The sequence below is a fragment of the Triticum dicoccoides genome, chromosome 6B (genome assembly GCF_002162155.2).
Source record: "Triticum dicoccoides isolate Atlit2015 ecotype Zavitan chromosome 6B, WEW_v2.0, whole genome shotgun sequence".
NCBI lineage: Eukaryota > Viridiplantae > Streptophyta > Magnoliopsida > Poales > Poaceae > Triticum > Triticum dicoccoides.
Window position 1 is genome coordinate 356,771,021 of NC_041391.1, and position 23,528 is coordinate 356,794,548.

The 23,528-nt window shown below is 50.6% G+C and overlaps 1 protein-coding gene across 3 annotated transcripts in view; it reads right to left on the reverse strand.

Moving 5' to 3' along the window:
- Positions 1-23,528, reverse strand: part of LOC119323320 (uncharacterized protein At5g03900, chloroplastic-like) — a 29,740-nt gene that overhangs the window by 2,625 nt on the left and 3,587 nt on the right. For all 3 annotated transcript variants that reach the window (XM_037596941.1, XM_037596940.1, XM_037596942.1), the window contains exons 9-11: positions 4,239-4,381; positions 3,853-3,939; positions 3,709-3,772 (exon numbers count right to left, since the gene is read on the reverse strand). In XM_037596941.1, the coding sequence (XP_037452838.1) occupies positions 3,709-3,772; positions 3,853-3,939; positions 4,239-4,381 (294 nt within the window). The remainder of the gene's footprint in view (positions 1-3,708; positions 3,773-3,852; positions 3,940-4,238; positions 4,382-23,528) is intronic.

Below are 23,528 nucleotides of genomic sequence, written 5' to 3' on the forward strand. Positions count from 1 at the left end.
CATGCTGAGAGTATACAACCTGATGTGTTTGGTAGCCGGTATCCACTGAGACATGCTGAGATAAGATGTTATTTGTTGAGGCATGCTGAGGCAAGAGTTTGTTTGGTAGGGTGTATCTCTTGGACTTGGTACACAATTCTAGTAAGATTTTAGCGCGAAACAAATATATCAGAAATACTTGAACAAAGACAAGATCTTAACAAGAAAAACATATTGCAGAACAATCTATGTTGCACAGACTTGGATTTAGATTCGTCAACATTGCTCTGCAAATTCTTGCAAAGTGTAAAATTCACATCAAAAGTCTGGGAGGTATAGATTCAAATTTCAGAAGTATCAAAACCATTAGACTAAACCCTCACTAGGAGGAGATCATCATCCCTCAACACAAGTACAAATTAGCAGCATACAAACACTGTCACTGTTTCTGGATAATAAAATATAGTGTCATCTTGATGTACAGTAATATAGTACGATCTAAGCACTGTCGCCTGAATGTCTGTAATATACTGCAGAACTGAACATACTGATTCTCCACAGTATGCGATTCATTTAGAATGCAAATAAATTATAGATTGCCAGCTATTTCTGTAAATATTCATTGAACATTGAACATCTTTTCTCCAAAGCAATGCCTATATATTGTCCTCGCTCCTCAGTCCTCCCCAATTAATTAAAGCTATATGTTGTTGCTCTTCGATCATAACACACGAAGGAGAACAAAAAAAAAGATACAGATTCGACAAAGATACGGATTCGCCCAACAATCAAGAAGAATGGAGGGAGAGGGAGAGATCTGGAAGTTTCTTGCTGCCTGCATAGAGATAGGGGTGGGCCCAAGATTTTGGATATCGGTATTCAAATAGTATTTTAAAAAGAAAATTAATCAAAAAGCGGATTTTGGCACCAAAATGATAGTTTCGTCTAAAAACTTTACTTTTGCAAAATCTATAAAGAATATACCTCAAACATTTTTTTACTGTGAAAATAATATCTTGTCAAGAAAAATTAGCCATATAGGTGCAATTGGATTTTTGGCCAGGTAAGCGCACACTTTATAAGACAAATGATCTTATGCTCAAGAAACATAGAAACAATTGCTAAGATATATATAGAATACTAGTAATTGTGTATGTGCAATGCGCGTTAATATTAGGCAAAATATTAATTAGATTATACATTAATATTAGGCAAGATATTAATTGCATATTAATAGTAGGTAGGATATAACTACTTGATTAATGTTGACGTCGATATTAGGCCTCATATTAATTAGTGGAAGGTGCTAAACATGTTTAATGCTAAACACCGGAGCGATGTAGAACATTGGATAGATGTAGTTGAACGGGCGAGATTTGTTGGATCTCCACAACTCGCTCTTTTTATATTGGTATAGATAATGGTAAAATGCTCATGATATTTACCAAAAAAAAAATTAGAAGCAAAAAAGTGCTAGTATTAGAAGGCAAATGATCTTCCGCTTAAGAAACATAGGAACAATTGCTACGACTATAGAACAAAAGGGGGAAATGCTGATCAAAATAAATCACCTCAAAAAAAAAAATACAAGCAATAAAGTGCTAGTAGCAGGTATTGAACTCCTGATCGCTTATTTTGTCACCTTATGAGTCAGAACCAGCTAAGCTAAAACTAGATCATGTTGTTATTTCTCTTTGTTTTCTAATTACATAGAGAAGTACATATTAATGTCTTCCACAAAATTTGGGTATTCATTTAAATACCCATGGATTGTGGTGAGCCCGCTCCCACATAGAGATCGAGACCAAGAACGGAAAAGGAGAGGCAGCGCAGAACCCACGGGCAGGTAGACTTCATGCTCCCTTCTTGTTGGTGCTGGAGAAAAACCAACAGCGTCATACAGGTGAGGTAGACGAGGGAGGAGCACGATGGCTAGAGGCGCTAGTGTCGGAGGAGATGAAGCAGAGAACGGCAGCAGGAGGAGCTTGAGCAGGGAAAGGCAGCCGGAGGAGCTTGAGCGGGGAACGGCAGACGGAGGAGCTTGAGGAGCTTCACCAAGGGACGGCTAGAGGAGGTCGCACTCGGAGGAGTTGGAGCACATGATGGCATCCGGAGGAGCATGAGCAGGGGTCAACAGCCAAGGAGCTAGAGGCAAACGGACGGTGGGGCGGAACGAGATCCTCTAACATAGAGGAAACTACGTCAAAGGGATGTCCGACATATAGGACCGTCCATGTCGTCATCCAACGGCAGGGAGCAAACGGCCGTAGAAACGGAGTCCAACAATCGGCCTAGACAAGGACGTGGTGCTCGCTTGGTGCCTCGCACGACGGCGAGACCTCGACAGCGTGGTGTAGCCATGGGGTTCTGCGACCAGGCGAGCTCTGCAATGTATACGCACGTTCACGCGAGTCTAGGGTTGCAAGGGAAGGAAAGAGATGCTCACGTCCATAGAGTTGTCGTGCCCGGCGAGCAGTGAGCAGCTGGCTGGAACCATGGATCAATTGTGGTTGGCCTGCCGCCTGTTCAGGTAGGATGTACCCCGTCCTGCCTACGAGCGCCGCCGTCTACCACGTGGAGCAAGCGACGGACGTCGTCGACCCGTCCGCAGTGTGGGTCTGGTGCTTGTCCCTTGCAGCCCGATGGTGGACGTGGGTGACACCGCCAACGAAGCCTGGCTGCAGGTCGACCAGCCCTAGCCTCGGTGGTGGACGTGGGTGCTTCTCGATGTTGCGGTTCTGCGCAGAGACTATCTTCCCGGCAACGGACCACCATGAGGAGCCTCATGTGCAGAACATCTCAAGGACATCCACGCAGACGACTTCATGTTCCATCACACCTACCCCGCGTTGGTGCATGAGAGGAGAAACTTCGTGAACCAGAAGAAGCTCCTCGCCGGGCAACTCCATCGTGTTCCCGCACAGGTAGGGCAGCAAGGTCCACAACCCACATCGGCATCCTACACACCAAGCAAGTGTTCTGCGACAAGGACCACTAGAATGACCTGATATGGGGCAATGTCAGCTCCGGTGAAGGAGGCGTGTGGCGCCGCTGCCATGGCTGCACCATGCGCCGCCGCGTCGCGTCATTGTCTGACAGCAGGGCTCTCTATTTCTAGGCTGCACCACGCCGTCGAGATTGTGCCGCCGCCGAAGGCACAAACGAGTGTTGCATCACTGTCTGACCGCAGGGCTCTATTTCTGCAAGCAATTGCTCCGTGCCATCGAATGGCGCATGAAAGGTCCTATGCGTCTCTGACATACCTTTTTCTATGTGAGAGGATCTCGTTTTCGCTGGGCGGGTGCGATGTGGCTGAACTAGGATTCTCTGACTTCAAGTCACCGGACTTGAGGGTGGCTGACATGTGTGACCCACAAGCTGGCCAACATGTCAGCTACACAAAGTCAGGTTACTTTCTGGAGGAGCTCCATTTTTGGGATATTGCTAGTGAGAGGTGGCGGCAGGGAGGGGGCAGCAGGGGAGGGAGAGAGATGTTGCCCGATGGGGTGGGCCACGCTCGTGCAGGGAACTGGGTGGTTGCTTGGGTTTTGTGGTGGTCATGGCTATCAGGCCTTTGCGGTACAAGGTGGGCATGGCTTGCACGGCTCGAACATGCTACCAAACAACTGAACTCTTGTATCAGTGGGAATATCTTACTCATAAAACCTACCAAACACACCCAAAAGGAATGGCATCAACCCATTTATAAAGAAATAAGTTCAGTTATACCTGAAGCAAGGGAAATAACTGCGCAGCAAATGAGATAAGCCCACCAGGTGTCATTGTCATTTGCCTTCACAATTAATATTAATTTAGTAGAAGAAAATTCAATTAAACAAAATGATACTTTGAAGGAAGAATTATAATTCGTACTTCAGTAAGTTTCCCAGAATTATGACGCCAAAAAGATTGAGTCCTCCCAAACCAGCAACCATTGCCCTCTCTAATGCATTTGCTTTACTGTAAAATAACCAGATTAGAATACGAAAACAGCAGCAAGGCCACAGGAATAGTTCAGATTTCAAGATTGACAATTTAGAGCTCATGAGTGATAACAAATACCCTCTAGTGTGTCAAACTAAAACACAAACAATTGTTATCTCTAGATCTGGAGTCCAATGCAGTTCATTGTGTAATGTGAGACACCATTCCAAGATAAACTTTGAAACACAAATATGCTAATTATACAAGTTCAGGGTGAAATAACAAGAATTTAATTCAGAGAATAATGCTTCACATGACTAACGGTGAGTAGCAACCTGAATTCCCATGGTTTCTCTTCCATAAACTTTTCAACGCCACTCGACATTGTAGACCATCTTGTACCAACATATTCCCTACTCCCACCTCCTTTCGAGGAAGCAGTGCGTTGCAGCGATGGGAATCGATAAAGAATGTTTCCCTACATAGAAGAATGATTATATTTTTAAACATATTTGGCATTTCATAGTATGATCAATTCAAGCAACTTGTGTTTAAGTAATTGTTTTTAAGGCGTCCCTAAAGCGTCGGAGGGCACCCTCCGACAACATGGTGTCGAGCTCGCCTTTGGCAGCGTCGAGCTCGGCACTGAAGCATTTGCAGCATCCTAGGCGCGTAGAGCAGCACCTTCGACCAAATTGGACACCAACCAGCATGGGAAATACACGGCTCACACGCACTAGTAATAGGAGGGAGTGAGAGAACCGAATCGGTCCACAGTGCACGCCTGAGAAGGAGGGCTCTCTCTCCTCTCCGGACCTTTGGCAGTGGTCGGCGACTCGAGTGAAGATCATCCGTCCACGTCTCCGATCTGTGTCGTCTTCCTTACTGTAGGGCATCCTAGGGTCATAACCATGTCAAGAGCTTCAACAAGTGACACTCGTACCATCAAACAAAGGTCAATCATCTCATTTACGTGTGTCAACTCGCTACTTTCGAGGATGGTATATGTTGGGCTGTGGTGTGTGTGTGTGTGCGCGCTATGGCCCAAAGGGCCCATACCTGCATCATTTATATGTATAGCAGCTGAGTAAGAGAATAGTAATGATATGCATACATCATTTATATGTATACCTGCATCATTTATATGTATATGCGAGCCGCCGAACATCCGGCCCCCAGCCCGGACATCCGACACCTGCCAGTGCTTAACCGGGCCAGAGGCCCATGTATCCCCTCTTTCCCCTCTCATCTCATGGAACACTATATATAGACCCTCTCCTCCTCCTAACTAGGGTTAGCAAAGGTTTAGCTCATTTGAGATTGAGTTTTGCTCATCCACTTGCCACTCCCATGGAGTTCAAGGCCTCCATGTGAGATGATCCCATGAGTGGATTCAAGACCCCTTAGGGAATATCCTTTTGGATTCAAGACCTCTCTCCTTCAAAGATTGGGATGAACTAGTTCCTCTTTTACCCTCTTGTGTTGGATTTCCCTTTGTGTATGTGGAATTAGCATATGCCTGATTGGATCTTGTCTATTTAAGTGCTCATCTTGTGTTCTTCTCTTGATTTCCTCTCTTTCCCCCCTCCAAGTGTGAAAAGATCATGGACTTAGGGTTCCACCCTACATCATCTTGGATCATAGCATAGGTTGATTCACATCTTCGAGTCCCTACCCCTCCACTTTCTAGCCCCGATTTTGTTTGTTTTCGCCTAATTTCAAAAATCCCCACTAAAATAGCCATACCAAATTTTTTTGTGATTTGTTGGTTGGTGATGTTTTGTTGATTTTGATCCATGGAGTTGAAGTGTTGCAGGCGGATCTAGCTTCCCTCGACAATAATCATAGTACATCTCCCTTGCCATTGCATTGTTAACCCCGAGCCAATTTCGCGTTTCCTACCGAGACTAGCCGTCAAGTATTGCCAGGTAACGCTACTTGTGAACTTCAGTGATACACGTTCCACATAGCTATCATAGTGTGCATATATCCATAGTGTGTATATATCATCGTATCAACTCTTGTGTCATAAATTGTTCCCGCATATACATAATTGCTATCTTGGTTCGAGCATTTTGCGCAAGTGGCCAAAGGAAAATATCAAAAGTGAGAAAAGCTTTTAAGCAAAAGAAGAAGGAAAACAAAGAGTTTGTAAGCAATAGCCATAGCATCGCCACATTGCATACCAAATAGTCATACTTGAGCATCGTTAGAGAAACACCGGGAACATACATACGTAGCATAATCGGGATAGGAAGTCGTTACGTTTTGTCTCTCATAGGTTTTTCTGCACAAGTTTCGTATCCGCCTATTGAGCAATCATGCTACGTCTCTCTAGAGTTGTGCAACAAGAGCATTTTTCATGGATTCCACATTTTGTGCTCATTCCTTGGTTGCACAACCCCACTTATCTATCCGTGTGTGTGTTTCCGTGTCCGTGTGCCCCTCATTGCTATTGGTCTGCTTGTTTCACTTGCGAATTTGTGAATCTCTTTCAACATTATTGAATCTTGCTCACAATTGCATAAATTTTGTGCCACTATCCTCACCAAGCTACTCCAAAGGCTTTACTTGTGTAGGTGTGAGATTGACAAGATCCGGTACCAATTGTGCTACTTCCATAATACCATGTCGGGTGATCATTGATCCATCTCCAACATTGGATAAGGTACATTTGGCCTAGTTATTTCCTTTCTTCCGCTCACATTTTGCTTGAGAATGATAGATAGGCCAAGCACTTCTTCGAACCCACTCTTCGATGAGTAAGACGCACCAAACGACTACATCACCAAGGTTCAACTCTTTGGCGCTCAACGAGCCTTGCATCAAGCGAATGAAGCTTTGGGCGACCGCATTGAACAACTCGCCACCGACATGCGACAATCCGAAGCAAGAACACAGGACTACCTTGACGCCAAGCTATCAACTCAAATGGAAGACCTTCATGCCATGATGGTCAACCGTGCTTCCTCGACGTCGTCATCATCAAGACGACACCACTCAAGCCGACACTCATCGGACACCTCTTCGGATGCAAGTCTACCACAAGCTCGTTCTCATGTTCGATACGACTACCAAGATCATCAAGCTTTGCAAAATCCATTCCATGGCAATGGTTTACAAGACCACCTTCGAGAGCGCGAACGACATCGTCGCCAAGAACAAGACGCCATTAACCAAGAGCAAGCTCGACAATGCGAACTCCAAGAAGAGCAAGACGGGGACGCTCTCCGACAAGAACAACAACGCCATGAGGAACAAGCACTTGAAGCTCAACGTGCTCTACGCGAAGACACGCGCCCCGTGCAAGAGCGCAACCGCCGTACGCGCGAAGAAGAAGCCCTCTGACGGGAGCGACAAGAGGAAGCCACACGTCTTGAGGAGCGCCAAGAAATGAGGAACGGAGCATGTATCCCACGCCCTCAACGCCAAGATAATCAAGCGGAGCACGAGGAGCAAGCGGTTGAAAACCCACCTCCACGACAAGAGCGACATCACCATCGTCCCCAACACAATGAGGAGCAACGCTACAGCAAGCTCAAGTTCAACATGCCTAAGTTCTCCGGAAGCACTGATCCCAAAGACTACCTCTCATGGGCATTTAAGGTCGACAAGATATTCCGTCTTCACAATTATGAAGAGGAAAATAAGATCGCCATGGCATCCCTTGAGTTCCGAGACAATGTTCTCATTTGGTGGGAACAAGTCATCGAGCGACACCGCGAGAAAGGCAATCCACCCATCACGACTTGGAATCAAATGAAGGAGGTCATGAGAGCTCGTTTTGTGCCTACACACTATAGCCGTGATCTCTTCAAGAAGTCGCAATCCTCAAGCAAGGCACAAAGTCGGTTGAAGACCACTACCAAACTATGGCATGCTTCTTGAATGGACTCAACCATCCTATCAAGAAAATCGACGATTCCATCCTTACACAAACCTCCTCGAGCTAGTACATCAAGCGACCAAGGCGGAGCGACAAGTACAAGATGACTTCACGTACTTCAAGTACTCTTCCAAGGCCTCTACATCATACACTCAAGCTTCAACGACTACGACACCTTCTACCTCGACTAAAGCTTCACCAAACACCGGTGACAAGTCAAGCTACAAGAAACCGTTGACATCTTCGAGTCATCCTCATACAAGCAACTACTCCCTCCGTTCCAAATTACTCGTCGTGGTTTTAGTTCAAATTTTGAACTAAAACCACGACGAGTAATTTGGAACGGAGGGAGTATGGGGCTGTTTGGTTGCTGCCCTGAGTTGTATGCCTGAGAAAATGTGGAGCCTGAAGGTAGCCTGAAAATCAGAGTGAAGGTAGCCTGACCAGGCAGCCGAAGAGATGTGCTGTTTGGTTTGCGCCTGAGCTATGCCACCATGTTCCAGTACAGTTAGTGAATAAATAACTTCACACCCATTTGGTCTATCTCAAAGAAATATTATTTTAATGTCAGGCATTGGGGCAGGCAGAGTCAGGCGTAAGAAATAGGAGGCCTGACTCAGGCTAACTACGTTGCCGGTGGCCAGGTCTGGCTAATTGCTTCAGTCAGCTTTTACAGGCCAGGCTACAACTTGGTGGCTCAGGACACCAACCAAACAGGGTTCAGGCGCGTCTCAGGAAACCTTCAGGTCAGGCAAATTTGACTCAGGGTAGCAACCAAACAGCCCCTATATGCCAAGAGCTTCATCATGAACTGCTCCAACGGATGAAACTGCCAAGACAAGTTCCATCCAATGCTTCACTTGCCAAGGCCGTGGCCAGAAGACATACCAATGTCACACTCGGCGCACCATGATGCCAATGATGACAATACCTACGACTCCATGAGCGAAGAAGAAATGGAAGCACTTGAGCACGTGGCCATGCACCGTCAAGTGAACGAAAATGAAGACGCTCAAGTCTTGTGACAATGATTCGAGCCCCGCTCTAGTTGTCTCCAAGGTCTTGACACTTCAACACCAACAAGATGAAGACCGACGATGCCACATCTTTCATACCAAAGCGAGCATCAATGGACGTTCCGTCAAGGTCATCATCAACGGCATTAGATGCCACAATTTGGCAAGCGACGAGTTATGCTCCAAGCTACAATTGACCAAGAAGAAGCACCCTCACCCCTACAAGGTCCAATGGTTAAGTGACTCCGGCACCATTCAAGTGGAGCATACCGTTCAAGTGTCCTTCAATATTGGCGCATACGAAGACACATTGGAGTGTGATGTGGTTCCCATGTCCGTATGCCATCTCCTCCTAGGAAGACCTTGGCAATTCGACCGCAGCGTCATCCACAACAGACGGACGACCAATCACTATAGTTTCAAGATGAAAGCAAGGAGTACGTGCTTCGACCCATGTCGCCAAGTCAAGTAATCACCGACAAGCTTCAACCCATCATGGAGAGACTAGTGAGCGAGCGAACCACCAAAAAGAGTATGCGTCACAAGCCAAAATTGAGTGACTCCACGATGAGCGACAAGAAAAACCTAGTGCTTTTAGCCACCAAAAGAGACATGAGGGATGTGAGTGAGAGCCCACCGAGTGTTCTTCACTTTGTACTTGTGTGGAAAGATGAAGTGGTGCGGAGTAATACTTCACAACATCTTCCTTTGGTTTTGTCTCATCTATTGCAGGAATTCGCGGACGTCTACCTCGATGAGCTACCTCCAAGACTTCCTCCACTTCGAAGAATCAAACACCACATCGACCTCATCCCCGGCGCACCTTTACCGAACAAGGCACCGTACCACGTCAAGCCCGACGAGACCAAAGAGATACAAAGGCAAGTACAACATTTCATGGAAAACGGGTGTGTACGCGAGAGCTTAAATCCATGTGCCATTTCGGTTATTCTTGTGCCTAAGAAAGATGGTAGTTTTCGGATGTGTTCCGATTGCCGTCTCATCAATACTATCACCGTTCGGTATAGACACCCCATTCCAACCAATTTCTTAAAAATTAACCTTAAAAGTGACTACTATCAAATTCGCATGCAAGAGGGTGACGAATGGAAAACGGCTTTTAATACCAAACTTGGCTTGTATGAATGGTTAGTCATGTCTATGGGCTTATCTCAAGCACCTAGCACTTTTATGTGTGTGATGCACTATGTTCTTAGCAAATATATTGGAATTTGTGTTGTGGTATACTTTGATGACATACTTGTGTTCAGTCAATCTCTTAAGATCATGTCAAACATCTTAGGGACGTCTTGCAAGTTCTTAGAAACGAGCGACTTTATGCTAACAAGGAAAAATGCACTTTTGGTGTTGATAAGCTTATTTTCTTGGGCTTCGTTGTGTCCTCTAAGGGTGTTCAAATTGATGGATCTAAAATTGACACTACTAAAACTTAGCCACAACCAACCAATTTGCAATAAGTGTGTAGTTTTCTTAGCCACAACCAACTAAGGATTCTATCATCAATTTGCTAAGGATTTTAGCACTATTAACATTGCACGCATTGAGCAAGAAAAATGTACCATTTGTTTGGGGACCTTCTCAAGACACCGCATTTCATGAGCTTAAAAACTTGCTTACACATGCTCCATGACTTGCATTATCAAATTTTGATAGAACTTTTGAAGTGCATTGCGACGCTAGTGGTAATGGCATAGGTGGCGTGTTAATGCAAGAGAAGCGCCCTATCGCATACTTTAACAAGAAACTTCCCGGAGCGCAACTTAATTACCCCCTTTATGACAAGGAGTTATATGCTTTAGTGAGAGTCTTGCATGTGTGGGAACATTATCTTCGCACTCGTGAATTTGTCATCCATAGGGATCATGAGACGCTTAAATACCTTAAGGGTCAAACAAAATTCAATAAGCGGCATATGCCAAATGGAGTGAGTTCATCGAGTCTTCTCCTTATGTTATCAAGTATATCAAAGGTAAGGAAAATGTAGTGGCAGATGCTCTTTCCCGCAAATGCTTTGTTATGACCGGCATATTAGGAGCTTAGCCCAGTGGGATGTGACCCAAGTTATCTTATTGTTATTAGGGGCTTAGCCCAATTATCTTATCGTTATTAGGATCGTTCGCTTAGGAGTCAAGTAAACCTCTCTATATAAGGAGAAGAGATGTATCGATCTAATCAAGCAAGAAGCAATCATTATTTGCTCGGCTTCCCGAAGGGAGCCGGGAGACCTAACCCTAGCCCGCCTCTTGCGCCGCCGCCGCCTCTCCCTCTCGCGCACGACGGCGCCTTGCCGCCGGCGACCGCGAGCTTCGCCACGTCCAGCCCCCTCCTTCCCCTACAACCTACGCCCTAGACCCGGTAGGGTCCTAGCTCCTACCAATTTGGTATCAGGTAGCTTGGGTCCGATCATGTCTGCTCCACCACCCACCCCGCCGCTGCCCACCGCGCCGCTGTCCACCACCGACACCCTCCACAGTGCTGCTCTCCACCGCGCCGCTAGCGCTTTCCACCGTGCCGATCGACTCCACCGCGGGGGCCTCCACCGGCCAGTCGCCGCCCCTCCCCGCGACGCAAGCCGCCGTCTACTCCCAGGCGGAGATCACCGGCATCCTTAATGACCTCGTCATCGCCGTCCAGGGCATCCACCTCTACCTCGCCGAGCCTTACGGGCAGCCGCCGGCCGCCGCGACCGATCCGGCCGCGCTGCCCTGGTACACGGCCCCCACCGCGCCGATCGGGCCTCTACACCACCACTGGCCCGGTCAGCCACCGCCCGTCGTCGCCCCCCACTGGCCACAGTGGCCGGCCCCAGCGATCGCCGCGCCCCCGACGCCTCCCGGGTCCGGGCAGCCGCAACTCCAGCTGCCGGGCCCATCGACGGCCGCTGCCGTGCCTCCCTGGCCACAGTGGCCGGCCCCGACCCTCGCTGCACCGACCACACCACCCGGGTCCATGGCGCCGCAGCCACAGCTGCCGGCCCCGCCACCGCCCAGCACGGGGCCCGGGTCACCCACGCAGACCGGCGTCCCGATCCAGCACGTGCGCTTCCCACCGTCGCCGTCCCCCATACCGGCTTGGTTAACCGGATCATTGCCGCCACCCGTCTACACGTCGACGGGAGAACCGCCAACGCCCACTTCAGTTTGGCGACCCCTTCGACTCGGCGGGGCACTTCTCGGGCCGCGGTCATGCTGACCAGGCGCCCCACTCCTCGCTGCTTCGCACCTCCGAGCCAGTCGGCCACGGCGCTCCGACTTAGACATCGCCGCGGTTTGCCAAACTGGACTTCGCCACCTATGACGGCACGGAGGACCCCCTCAACTGGCTCAACCCGTGCGAGCAGTTCTTTCGCGGGCAACGCACCCTCGCCTCGGAGCGTACTTGGCTCGCCTCCTACCACCTCCACGGCGCAGCACAGACCTGGTACTACGCCCTCGAGCAGGACGAGGGCAGCATGCCCCCTTGGGAGCGCTTCCGCAAGCTCTGCCTCCTTCGTTTTGGGCCACCGATCCGCGGGAGCCGCCTGGCAGAGCGAGGCCGCCTTCCCTTCACCTCCACGGTTCAAGACTTCGCCGACCGTTTCCAGGCCCTGGCATGCCACGCGTCGGGCGTGACGGCGCAGCAGCAGGCCGACCTCTTCGTTGGTGGACTTCCGGATCACATACGCATGGACGTGGAGCTTCGGGGACCCCAGGATCTCCAGACGGCCATGTACTATGCCCGCGCGTTCGAGCGCCGCGCGGTGGCCATCCAGCAGGCATCATTGTCCCGAGCCGCTGGGCCGCTACCCTGGCCGGAGGTTCCCGCGCAGGGTTGGCCTGCTCAGGCTTCCGCGGCACCCCACGCTGCGACCGCGGCGCGCCCGTTCCACCGGCTCACCTCGGCCGAGCTACTCGAGCGTCGCCGCCAAGGGTTGTGCTTCAACTGCGACGAGCCCTACACGCCTGGCCACGTCTGCCCGCGACTCTTCTACCTGGAGGCTGCAAACTACATTCCGGAGGACGCCGTCGCCGCCGACCTGGCCTCCCCAGCTGTCGCGAAGGTGTTTGACGCTGGTTGATCACCTCGAGGAGTTCAACAAGCGCTTCCCCACCTTACAGCTTGAGGACGAGCTGTTTGTGCAGGCGGGGAGAAGTGTTATGACCGGCATATTAGGGGCTTAGCCCAGTGGGTTGTGACCCAAGTTATCTTATTGTTATTAGGGGCTTAGCCCAATTATCTTATCGTTATTAGGACCGTTTGCTTAGGAGTCAAGTAAACCTCTCTATATAAGGAGAGGAGATGTATCAATCTAATCAAGCAAGAAGCAATCATTATTTGCTCGACTTCCCGAAGGGAGACGGGAGACCTAACCCTAGCCGCCTCTTGCGCCTCCGCCGCCTCTCCCTCTCGCGCACGACGGCGCCTTGCCGCCGGCGACCGCGAGCTTCGCCACGTCCAGCCCCCTCCTTCCCCTACAACCTACGCCCTAGACCCGGTAGGGTCCTAGCTCCTACCATGCTTGCTAGTAACTCGACTTGAATTGGAAGTTATTGGATTTGAGCACATTAAAGACTTGTATGCGCATGATGTTTCATTTTCAATTCCTTATGCCAAATGGCTATCTTATGCGGACTAACAAACTATGTATACCCGATTCTTCTCTTCGTTTGTTGCTTTTGCAAGAGGCTCGCGGTGGAGAACTTATGGGACACTTCGGTCGTACAAGACCTTCGCCACGCTCACCAAGAACTACTTTTGGCCAAAGATGTTTTGCGACGTCTCACGGTACACTAACCGATGCTCTACATGCCGCAAAGCTAAGTCTAAAGCTCAATCCCATGGCCTTTATATGCCATTTCCTATTCCGTACCAATCATGGAAGATATTAGTATGGATTTTGTGCTTGCTTTGCCACGAACTCAAAACGGCAAGGATTTGGTATTTGTCGTTATGGACCTTTTTTTTAAATGGCGCATTTCACTCCATGCAACAAGGTAGACGATGTTTCACATGTTGCAAACCTCTTTTGTAGGGAAATCTTGCGATTACATGGAGTGCCTAAGACTTGTGTCGGACCGCGACGTCAAGTTCCTTAGCTACTTTTGGAAGACGCTTTGCGCCAAGTTCGGAATCAAGCTACTATTCTCATCGTCATATCATCCACAAACCGACGGCCAAACGAAGGTCACCAACCGGACGCTATCTACTCTCCTCAGCGTGTTGATCAAGAAGAACATCAAGGAGTGGGAAGAATGCTTGCCCATCGCCGAGTACGCCTACAATTGAGCAAGACATTCTATTACCGGCAAATCCCCTTCGAGGTCGTCTACGACTTCAACCCGTTGTACCCATTGGACACTCTACCGCTACCACTATAAGACCATCTCTAGCAGACCTCGTATAATGCCCCGACCCGCAAAATAACCGCCAAAATACGGGTCCGCGCGAAAAAAGTTGCCCGATCAAACCCCGTATCGGGCCGCGACCTTTTTACGGGCACGGCAAAAGTTCGCCCTCAACCTCACAAGGTGGGAGGCCGACCCGAGCTCGCCCCCTATCCGCAACGAGATTTGGCGCGAGGAAAATTTCCAGCCAGCCGTTCCCCGTCACCGTGGATGTCGCGCACACGCAATCCTTTCCGGTAGATCTCATCGCCGGCCATGTCGCCCCCGTTGTCGCTCAAGGCACCACCGCGCCTGTCCGCAAGCGACAGGGCAACATCGTCGTGCAGGGCGGAAATCCGTCTGGCCCCGCCGGGAAGGCACGCGCGCCCGGTGCCGCCGCCACTGAGCGATCTGCCCCGCCGCCGCCACTGAGCGATCTGCCCCGCCGCCGCTGGAGAAGAATGGCAAGGTTTCGGGCATGAAGCGCAAGAAGGCTCCTACAAAAAGGCCGGCGACTTCATCCTCTCCCTCCGCCCCGGCAAGAGGTATCCCGACAATGCCTTTCAATGGTGCTGCTTCCACCAAGCGAGGTGTTCGACGAAATGGCCGGAAGGTATGCTTCTTCGATTTCTTCTACTTGCTTCGCTTTTCGCCATTGCGGTAGCTCATGACCTGATGACACTCACTATGGCGCCGGTTCGAACGATGCCACTGCCGAGTTCGTCAACTTGTTGGACACCAACACCGTCGACATCGACCAAGCCCCGATCGCTGATTTCGATTACAATGAAATGGATGGTGGCGTGGATGGTCACGGTGGTGAAGATGAGGAGGAGATAGACGAGGGGGTGTATGACCAAGCGCAAGCAAAAAAGGCACGAGAACAAAGAACTACACGTTGTTCGAAGACCAAATCTTGATCAAGGCTTGGAGTGCGGTGTCTCTTGATGCGTGCACCGGCACATCTCAACCCGCCAAGAGGTATTGGCAAAGGATAGAAGATCAATACTTCTGCATGATGGCAAGGTATCCCAATAGGACTCCACGCACCTTTCGGTCACTCCAAGGTCGTTGGGACCTTCAAGCCGATTTGTAGCCGTTGGGCTGCTTGCTTGGAACAAGTTCGCAATGCACCTCCAAGTGGAATCGTGGAATCCAACTATGTGAGTTCGTTTTCACGTCCCAAGTTGTGCAGATCATTTGTAGCATTTGAAGTGATTGCATCATTTGACATTGTTTTAATTTTGTAGGACAAAATTGCCCAACAAAGATGCAAAGACATGGAAGCTTCCGAAGGCAAATTATTTAAACTAGAGCATTGTTGGGAATTGCTAAAAGAGTGTGAGAAGTGGAAGATGATTGAGAAAGAATCCCCACCAAAGAGAGGTTCACTTACGAAGATGGATGATGATGAAGATGATGATGGCCCAGAAACTTGAACAAGCCCGATGGAGAGAAGAAGACAAGGGAGAAGATCAAGAGGGAACACGAGGCATCGAGCTTGCGGGACAAGATAGATGCCATGGTGCAATCAAACGAGTTGATGTTCGCGAAGACATTGGAGGCAAAGAAAGAGTTGGCCGAGAAGAAGGCACGAGAGAAGCAAGAGAAGTGGCAATTGCTCAAGGATGAGGGGTTGCGCAAGGCGGCCATTGAGGAAAGAAGAGTCTTTGCCGATGAGACCAAAGCCATGGCCAAGCTTCTTGCCAAGGAGAACAGGATCATGACATTGAACCGCGATGACATGGACGACATCACCAAAGAATGGCATGATATGGCAAGGAGAGACATCTTGAAGAGGAGGATGCTAGCGGCGGCCGATGGGTGTTTCGGTGCCGGTGATGTTTTCCCATCAAGAGTTGGAACCAGTGTCGCGGATGCTTTCAATGCGGTCGGCGATGCTTTCGGTGCCGGAGTTGGAACAAGTGCCTGTGATGGACTCGAAGGCGGCGATGGCATCGATGGCGGTGGTGCGGAGTGAAGATCATGACGATGGGCGAAAAGCAACCAAGATGATGATGGACGTGGCCGTTGCTTTTGCATAAGTCCTTCGTTTGTCGTAGAAAACTATGCTTTTATTTGGGCGCGAACTATGTTTTATTCTTTGAATTTAAACTCAATCGTCGGAATCGATGTCAAATTGGCTAATCTGGGGGTTTCGGTTCTGTTTTACGGGTCGGCTACGCGGGGTTTGCTCAGCCGCAGCCCTCGTCAGCCCGCAAACCCGTATTTTCACGAACTGTAAACGATTTTTGCGGGTCGGCGTTTTACGGGGTCTACTAGAGATGCTATAAGAGCGCATCAACATGAACGCGCGTGCACAAGCAAGTTACCTCAAGAGGGTGCATGAATATACACGACGCACGATCGAGAACCAAGTGCACCGCCTCGCTACCAAGCTCAACATCAACAAGCACCCCATGGTGTTCACCCGCGAAGATGTTCTGTGGCTACACCTACGCAAAACCGTTTCCCCAATGAGCGCAAGTCCAAGCTACTACCTAGAACCGATGCACCATTCAAGGTGCTCGCACGCTACAACAATAATGCCTACAAAGTACAACATGAGCGACATCTTCAACATCAAGGATCTATCTCCTTTCCATGGCAATGAGGATTTCGATCTGAGGACGAATCTTCCCGAGGGCAGGGGGAGGGGGGATGATGCGGAGCATCCTGCGGTCATCCCCATGGACCTATCTTCGTCTCCCTGAGTGCAAATTGGACCGATGACACAAGCACATGCAATAGTTATCGAGACCGAGGTGACATCTCTCCTTAATGAGCTTCTGTATGACCCACGTGAGACATGGCTACTATCCCAAGTCGGAATGCTATGTGTGCTTAGGTACGAGGAAGACCACCCCTAAGATGCTCGGAATGAAGACCAAGTCCCAAGTACACGGATGATAAAGCACAATGAAGGAGACCGTTGAAGTCTATGGCTGCCAGACATTCGGCCCCTGGCCCGGATATCCGGTGCCCCCAGTCCAGCAGCAGCCGCTGCGAAGCCCTAGGACTCGGACATCCGGCCCGACTGCCCCAGACATCCGGCCCCCGCCCGAAAATCTGGCCCGAGCACACCCGAGAGCGACTCTTTCCCCCTCTCATCCCGTGGAACACTGTATATGGACCCTCTCCTCCTAGCTAGGGTTAGCAAAGGTTTAGCTCATTTCAAATTGAGTTTTGCTCATCCACTTACCACTCCCGTGGAGTTCCAAGGCCTCTATGTGAAATGTGTTGGGTTCTACGGTAGGGGCATCGGCTGCAATATAAAAAAATTCTACATGCAGATCAACCAAGAACATGCTACGGGAGATGGATCACTGATCGTTACCACTAGATGTGCAGTGCCGTGCAGCGGAAGTAAAGTTGCGGCAGCGCGTCTCCGGAGTCGTCTCCTCCTCGTCGATCTCCCACGTAGCCGATCAGATCCCACGAACAGGTTCACCGGAGCAGCGCAAGTGCACCGCCTCTAACAGTATCCACGTGTGCAAGAGAAACGTCATGCGGCGGACTACTAGGTCCGATCACACAACCTGCGGCGAGTGAAGGTGGCTAGTTGCAACACTTGCAAAGCCCTAATGACGGTGCCAAAGCGATCAACTCGAATGAGTGTGCCGCACCCCCACTATATATAGGCATCCGTCGCGGGCTCAACACTTGGGCCTCACACGGATCCTAAAGCCCAAAGTCTGTTCGGCCTGGATCCGAGTCCGAGTAGGATCACATCTGACTCGTGGAGTCGGTTCCGGACTCACGGGTTCCTTCCCTTAAGCGTGTGACCCCTTAGGTTCAAGTCGGCTTGGTCACAGGTCGTATGACTTCCGACCTGCTCGACTGGTAGCAGCCTCTAGCAAGGCGTGCGAGCCACCAAGTAGACAATGAAGTCGATTGGCGAACCTGCATAACATGTCACACTTTTGTTCCCTTTCCCACACGATACATGTTGCCGGGCTCAAGGCAAGTGTGCCATTCTTGTGCTAGCCTGACCTCTTTCGCATTCCAGTGATGCCGGCCACAAACCGGATTATCTCATAATCCTTGTCGCATGGCCATGCTTATCTTGATCAGATCACACGAGGGACCCAGAGTATATCTCTCCTGATCGGAGGAGCAAATCCCATCTTGCTCGACCATGTCTCGCAGCATGGGTCTGGACAAACCCAAAACCTACCTTTATAACTACTCGGTCACGGACTAGAGTTTGGTCGGCCCAAAGCAAGTTTGTGACCATCCCAAGTACATGCAGCAGCTCAGGTCTTAGGACATAGAACGTTGTACTAGAGACTCACAGATGACCTATCGCTGCGTCTCATAGTTGGGTTTTTCCGACTCAGACCTTATCTGATCATTCCAAGTCCATATTATTCGGCTAGAATCCAATGCTCCATGGCTAGTGAGACCAAGCCATCCACCGTGTTATATGCTAGTCTAGTTGGTTGCGCGTCCACACAGCCCTTTCGACTAGGGACCTTTTAGGACGGTCATCATACAATGCATAGTCCCACAAACAAGTCACGTATTTGCTGATACACATCATTGATAATGTCCAAGGACAATCTTTATTCATAAACACATAGGAAATATCATCCTACATGATTGCCGCTAGGGCATATCTCCAACAAGATTATCCCATGAGTGGATTCAAGACCCCCTTCTTGGGGAAGATCCTTTTGGATTCATGACCTCTCTCCTTCAACGATTGGGATGAACTAGTTCCTCTTACCCTCGTGTGTTGGATTTGGTCCTTTGTATCCCTCTATGTGTATGCGGATTTAGCATATGTGTGATTGGATCTTGTCTATTTGAGTGATAATCTTGTATTCTTCTCTTGATTTGCTTTCTTTCCCCACTCCAAGTGTGAAAAGATCATTAACTTAGGGTTCCACTCTACATTACCCGGACAAGTCCATGGACTATCCGATGCCAATGCTTGCGTCGGCTAAAGCTCCAGGCCGAGATTGTCCAGGCTATACTGAACAGGATAGGCCATACCCAACCGGATTGTTTGGTCGCCTGCCTGCATGCAGTTCTGGGTCAAAGGCCCGTGTATCCCTTCCCGCACTTACCCCTTTGTTGGCTAGACTCTATATACTCCTCCCCTCCTAGATTTGTGGTTAGGTAAGAATAGATCTCATTGATAGAGCTTAGCTCATCTTCCTCCCTATAACAACCCAGGAAGATCGAGGATCAAAACCAGAGACGGGGATGAGAGATCGGAGCCTTGTTGGTTTCCTTGCAAAAGAAGAAGGTGCGATACAGAGAGATACAGGTGAGAGCATGGAGAGATAGGTGAGTTTCAGAGAGCTCATACAACACGCATGCCCTCTCGCTGTCTCCACTAGGCTAAATACATCCACTCACGCCCTGGCCCGTGGGTCCATGCTTACAAGGCTCGATGGCCAACGCGTCTTCCTTGTCCACTGCATCTTCAGAGAGATGCAGGTGTGACATGCCCCTCTTCTTCAGAAAGAGCCCCGTCTTCAGAAGGCGCGTCATCTTCAGGTTGGCCTGTGTCCTGGCCAGCCGGTGCATTATGCCAGATTCCTGAAGGTGGGAAGCGGAGGCGGAGAGTATCGTAATCTTCCCATGTAGTGCTCGTCGGCGAAGATGACCAACGAATCAGCAGCTGGACGATGGAGTGGTTGCCGTGCTTGACCAGCCGCCGTTCGAGAATTTCCTCTGGCTCGATGTCGCTTGCCGCCAAATCCGGGGGTTGAGGCAGCTCGGCGAACACGGGCGTGTAGTTGGGAGTGTAGGGCTTCAACTGGGAGACGTGGAAGACGTCGTGGATGCGGCTGTCCACGGGCAACTCCAGCTTGTACGCGAGCTTGCCGATGCGCTCGATGATCTTGAACGGTCCGTAGAACTTGAATGCCAATTTGGCACACGGCCGGTTGACGACAGTTGATTGCGCGTACGGCTGGAGCTTGAGCATCACGGAATCCCCCACCTCGAAGCAGCGCTCGGTCCGGTTGCGGTCAGCTTGTTTCTTGAATCGGCGCTGTGCACGAAGAACTTGCGAGCGGAGACGAGCAGTGTGCTCCCCCCAGTCCCAATGCTCGGAGTCGAGGACCGGGGCAACCTTGTCGTCCCAGAGAGCCATGCCGCCCAGATTGGGCTCGACCCCATAGAGAGCTTTGAATGGAGTACAATTGATGGATGAGTGAAACGAGGAGTTATACCAGAATTCCGCCGTCAGCAGCCAGCGACGCCAGCGGCGAGGAGCGTCATGGATGGCGCATCGAAGGTACATCTACATGCATTGGTTGACACGCTCGCTCTGGCCGTCCGTCTGGAGGTGGTACGCCGTTGAATACAGCAATTTGGTGCCCGCCGTGGTGAACAGCTCCCGCCAAAGCGCGCTTGTGAAGACTCGATCGCGGTCGGAGACGATGGAGTTTGGGATACCATGCAGCTTGACCACATTGTCCCAGAAGACACGAGCCACCTGCGCGGCGTTAAACGGGTGACGAAGAGGAATGAAGTGAGCAAATTTTGTCAGCCTGTCAACCACCACCATGATTGCATCATGGCCCTCGGACTTCGGCAGCCCTTCGACGAAGTCCATAGTGAGCTCTTGCCATGGCACCGTAGGAACAGGTAAGGGCGCCAGCAGCCCGGCTGGTCGACGATGCTCATGTTTAGCCTGTTGACAGACGAGGCATTGCTTCACGTAATCCTCCACATCACGCTTCATGCAGGGCCAGAGGAATCGCTTTTTTAGGCGCTGGTAAGTGGTTGTGTTCCCTGAATGCCCACCCACCGCGCTGTCATGCAAGGCGCTGATTAACTTGGTGCGGAGAGCCGTATTGCTGCCAATCCAGAGCCTATCTTGGCGACGGATCAAGCCCTTGTATAGTTCAAATCCTTCCTCATCTGGGCTGTGAACGGCCAAACGTGTCAGCTTCTCTTGTGCATCAGCATCGGTTGCATACGAGTTTGCCACTTCCTGAACCCAGGTTGGCTGGCAGAGAGATAGCGCTGCAATGTCGAGCGCGGCTCCCACCCTGGAGAGGGCATCTACGGCCCCATTGTCCATGCCGCGCCGGTACTGAAATTTGAACTGTAGGCCGACCAGTTTTGACATAGCTTTTCGTTGCAGATCAGTTTCAAGCTGTTGTTCGCCAAGGTTGCAGAGACTTTTGTTGTCTGTGACAATGGTGAACTGACCTCGCTGCAAGTATGCTCGCCACTTGTCCACGGCCATCATCACTGCCAAAAACTCCTTTTCATAAGCTGACAACTTCTGATTGCGCACCCCCAAGGCTTTGCTGAAGTATGCCACAGGGTGGCCTTCCTGGACGAGCAGTGCGCCGACGCCGGTGTCACATGCGTCAGTCTCAATACTGAACGGCTTGGCAAAATCCGGCAGTGAGAGCACTGGGGCGCTGGCCATGGTGCGCTTGAGGAGGTCAAATGCGGTCTGAGCCTGGGCTGTCCACTCGAAGCCCTTCTTGGTGAGTAGATTGGTCAGTGGCTTGGCGATGATGCCATAGCGGGCGACGAATTTTCTGTAATAGCCGGTGAGGCCCAGAAAACCCCGCAGCTCGGTTGGTGTGGACGGCGTTGGCCAGTTGAGCATGGCCTGGGTCTTCTCCGCGTCCATGGCGACACCCTCGCGCGAGATGATGTGGCCCAAGTAGCTGATGCTCTCCTAAGCGAATGAACACTTTGACATCTTTGCATAGAGCTCATGTTGGCGAAGAAGGTCGAACACCAGCTTGAGATGCTCCTCGTGCTCCTGTAATGTCTCACTAAACACCAAGATGTCATCCAGAAATATGATCACAAATTTGCGTACGTACTTGGCGAAGATCTGGTTCATGAGGCACTGGAATGTTGCCGGTGCATTCGTCAGGCCAAATGGCATGACGCGGAAGTGAAAGTGCCCGTGATGGGTTTTGAAAGCCGTCTTCTCCTCATCGCCTTCCCGCATCCGGATTTGATGGTAACCCGCTCGTAAATCAAGCTTGGAGAAATAGGCTGCACCAGCGAGCTCATCAAGCAACTCATCGACGATCGGCAGGGGAAAACGGTTCTTCACGGTGATATCATTCAGGCGACGATAATCAACACAGAATCGCCAGGAGCCGTCCTTCTTAACCAGCAGGACTGGGGCTGCGTAGGGGCTCATGCTGTGTGCGATCACCCCCGCGTCGAGCATTTCTTGTACCTGGCGCTCAATTTCATCCTTCTGCAAAGGGGAGTACCGGTAGGGTCGAGCATTGGTGGGTTGCGTGTCATCCACCAGAGTAATGGCGTGATCATATTGTCGATGTGGTGGCAGTTTCTTTGGATCTCCAAACACATCACTGTAATCAGAAATGACTGCTTGAATGCCCGCCGGCAACTTGTCGGTCCTCTCGCGGGATGGTACTGGTAGTCTGTCAACAAGAGCCATGTACCAAATTTCATTGCCAGCGTGCCACTTCTGAAATTGGTCAGGCTCGAGCATCTCCAAGGACTGGGTTTCCTGCTGTCGAACACCTTGCAACGTGACTGTGGCGCCTTCGTGCTCAAAAGTGAGTGTCTTTTCCAGCCAGTGGCAGTTCATAGGACTGAATTGTTCCAGCCAATCCATGCCTAGCACTCCATCGTATGCACCCAGCGATAACTGGTGCATGTCCGTCGTGAACGTATGCCCTTGCAACCACCACTTGACGCCGGGAAAGAGCTTGTCACAAGTTAGCCGCTCGTCATTGGCCACTCGGACCTCCACTGGTGGTAGTGGCGTAGTTGTTGCAGCAATACGCTCAGCAAACGTCGACAATATGAAGCTGTGCGTGCTTCCGGAATCAACCAACAGAAGCATAACCTGGTTGCCCACCAAGGCGCGGAGCCGGATGGTGCGCGGCGTCTCACCATCGGAAACAGCATGCGTCGAGATGACACAACACTCTGGATTGGCTGCTCCTGGTGCGGGCTCATCGAGCAGTTCCATCGCATGAATAGCTTCATCCGTGAGCACTTCCCCATGATCACCCACCTGAATTGTGAGCAACTGTGTTGTCTGTTTACAGCGATGCTCCCGTGAGTATCTGTCGCCGCATTTGAAACACAGACCATGGGCGCGGCGACGGTCGCGCAGTTGCCGCTCGCGCGCGAAGTTGTCAACGGCAGCTGCTGGAACTGCTCCCACCGGGCGAGGTGCCCCGGGAGGACGAGCTGGAATCGCCAGAGGTGGTGGTGGTGGCCACCCTGCCGGAATGAGGCGTGCGCGTGGTCGATGTTGGTCTGCTTCCTCCTCCTGGATGCGCGCGAGCACCGATGCGCGAGTGATGCTGGAAGGGGACTGGAGGCGAACTGCTGCCCTGAGATCATCACGGAGGCCAA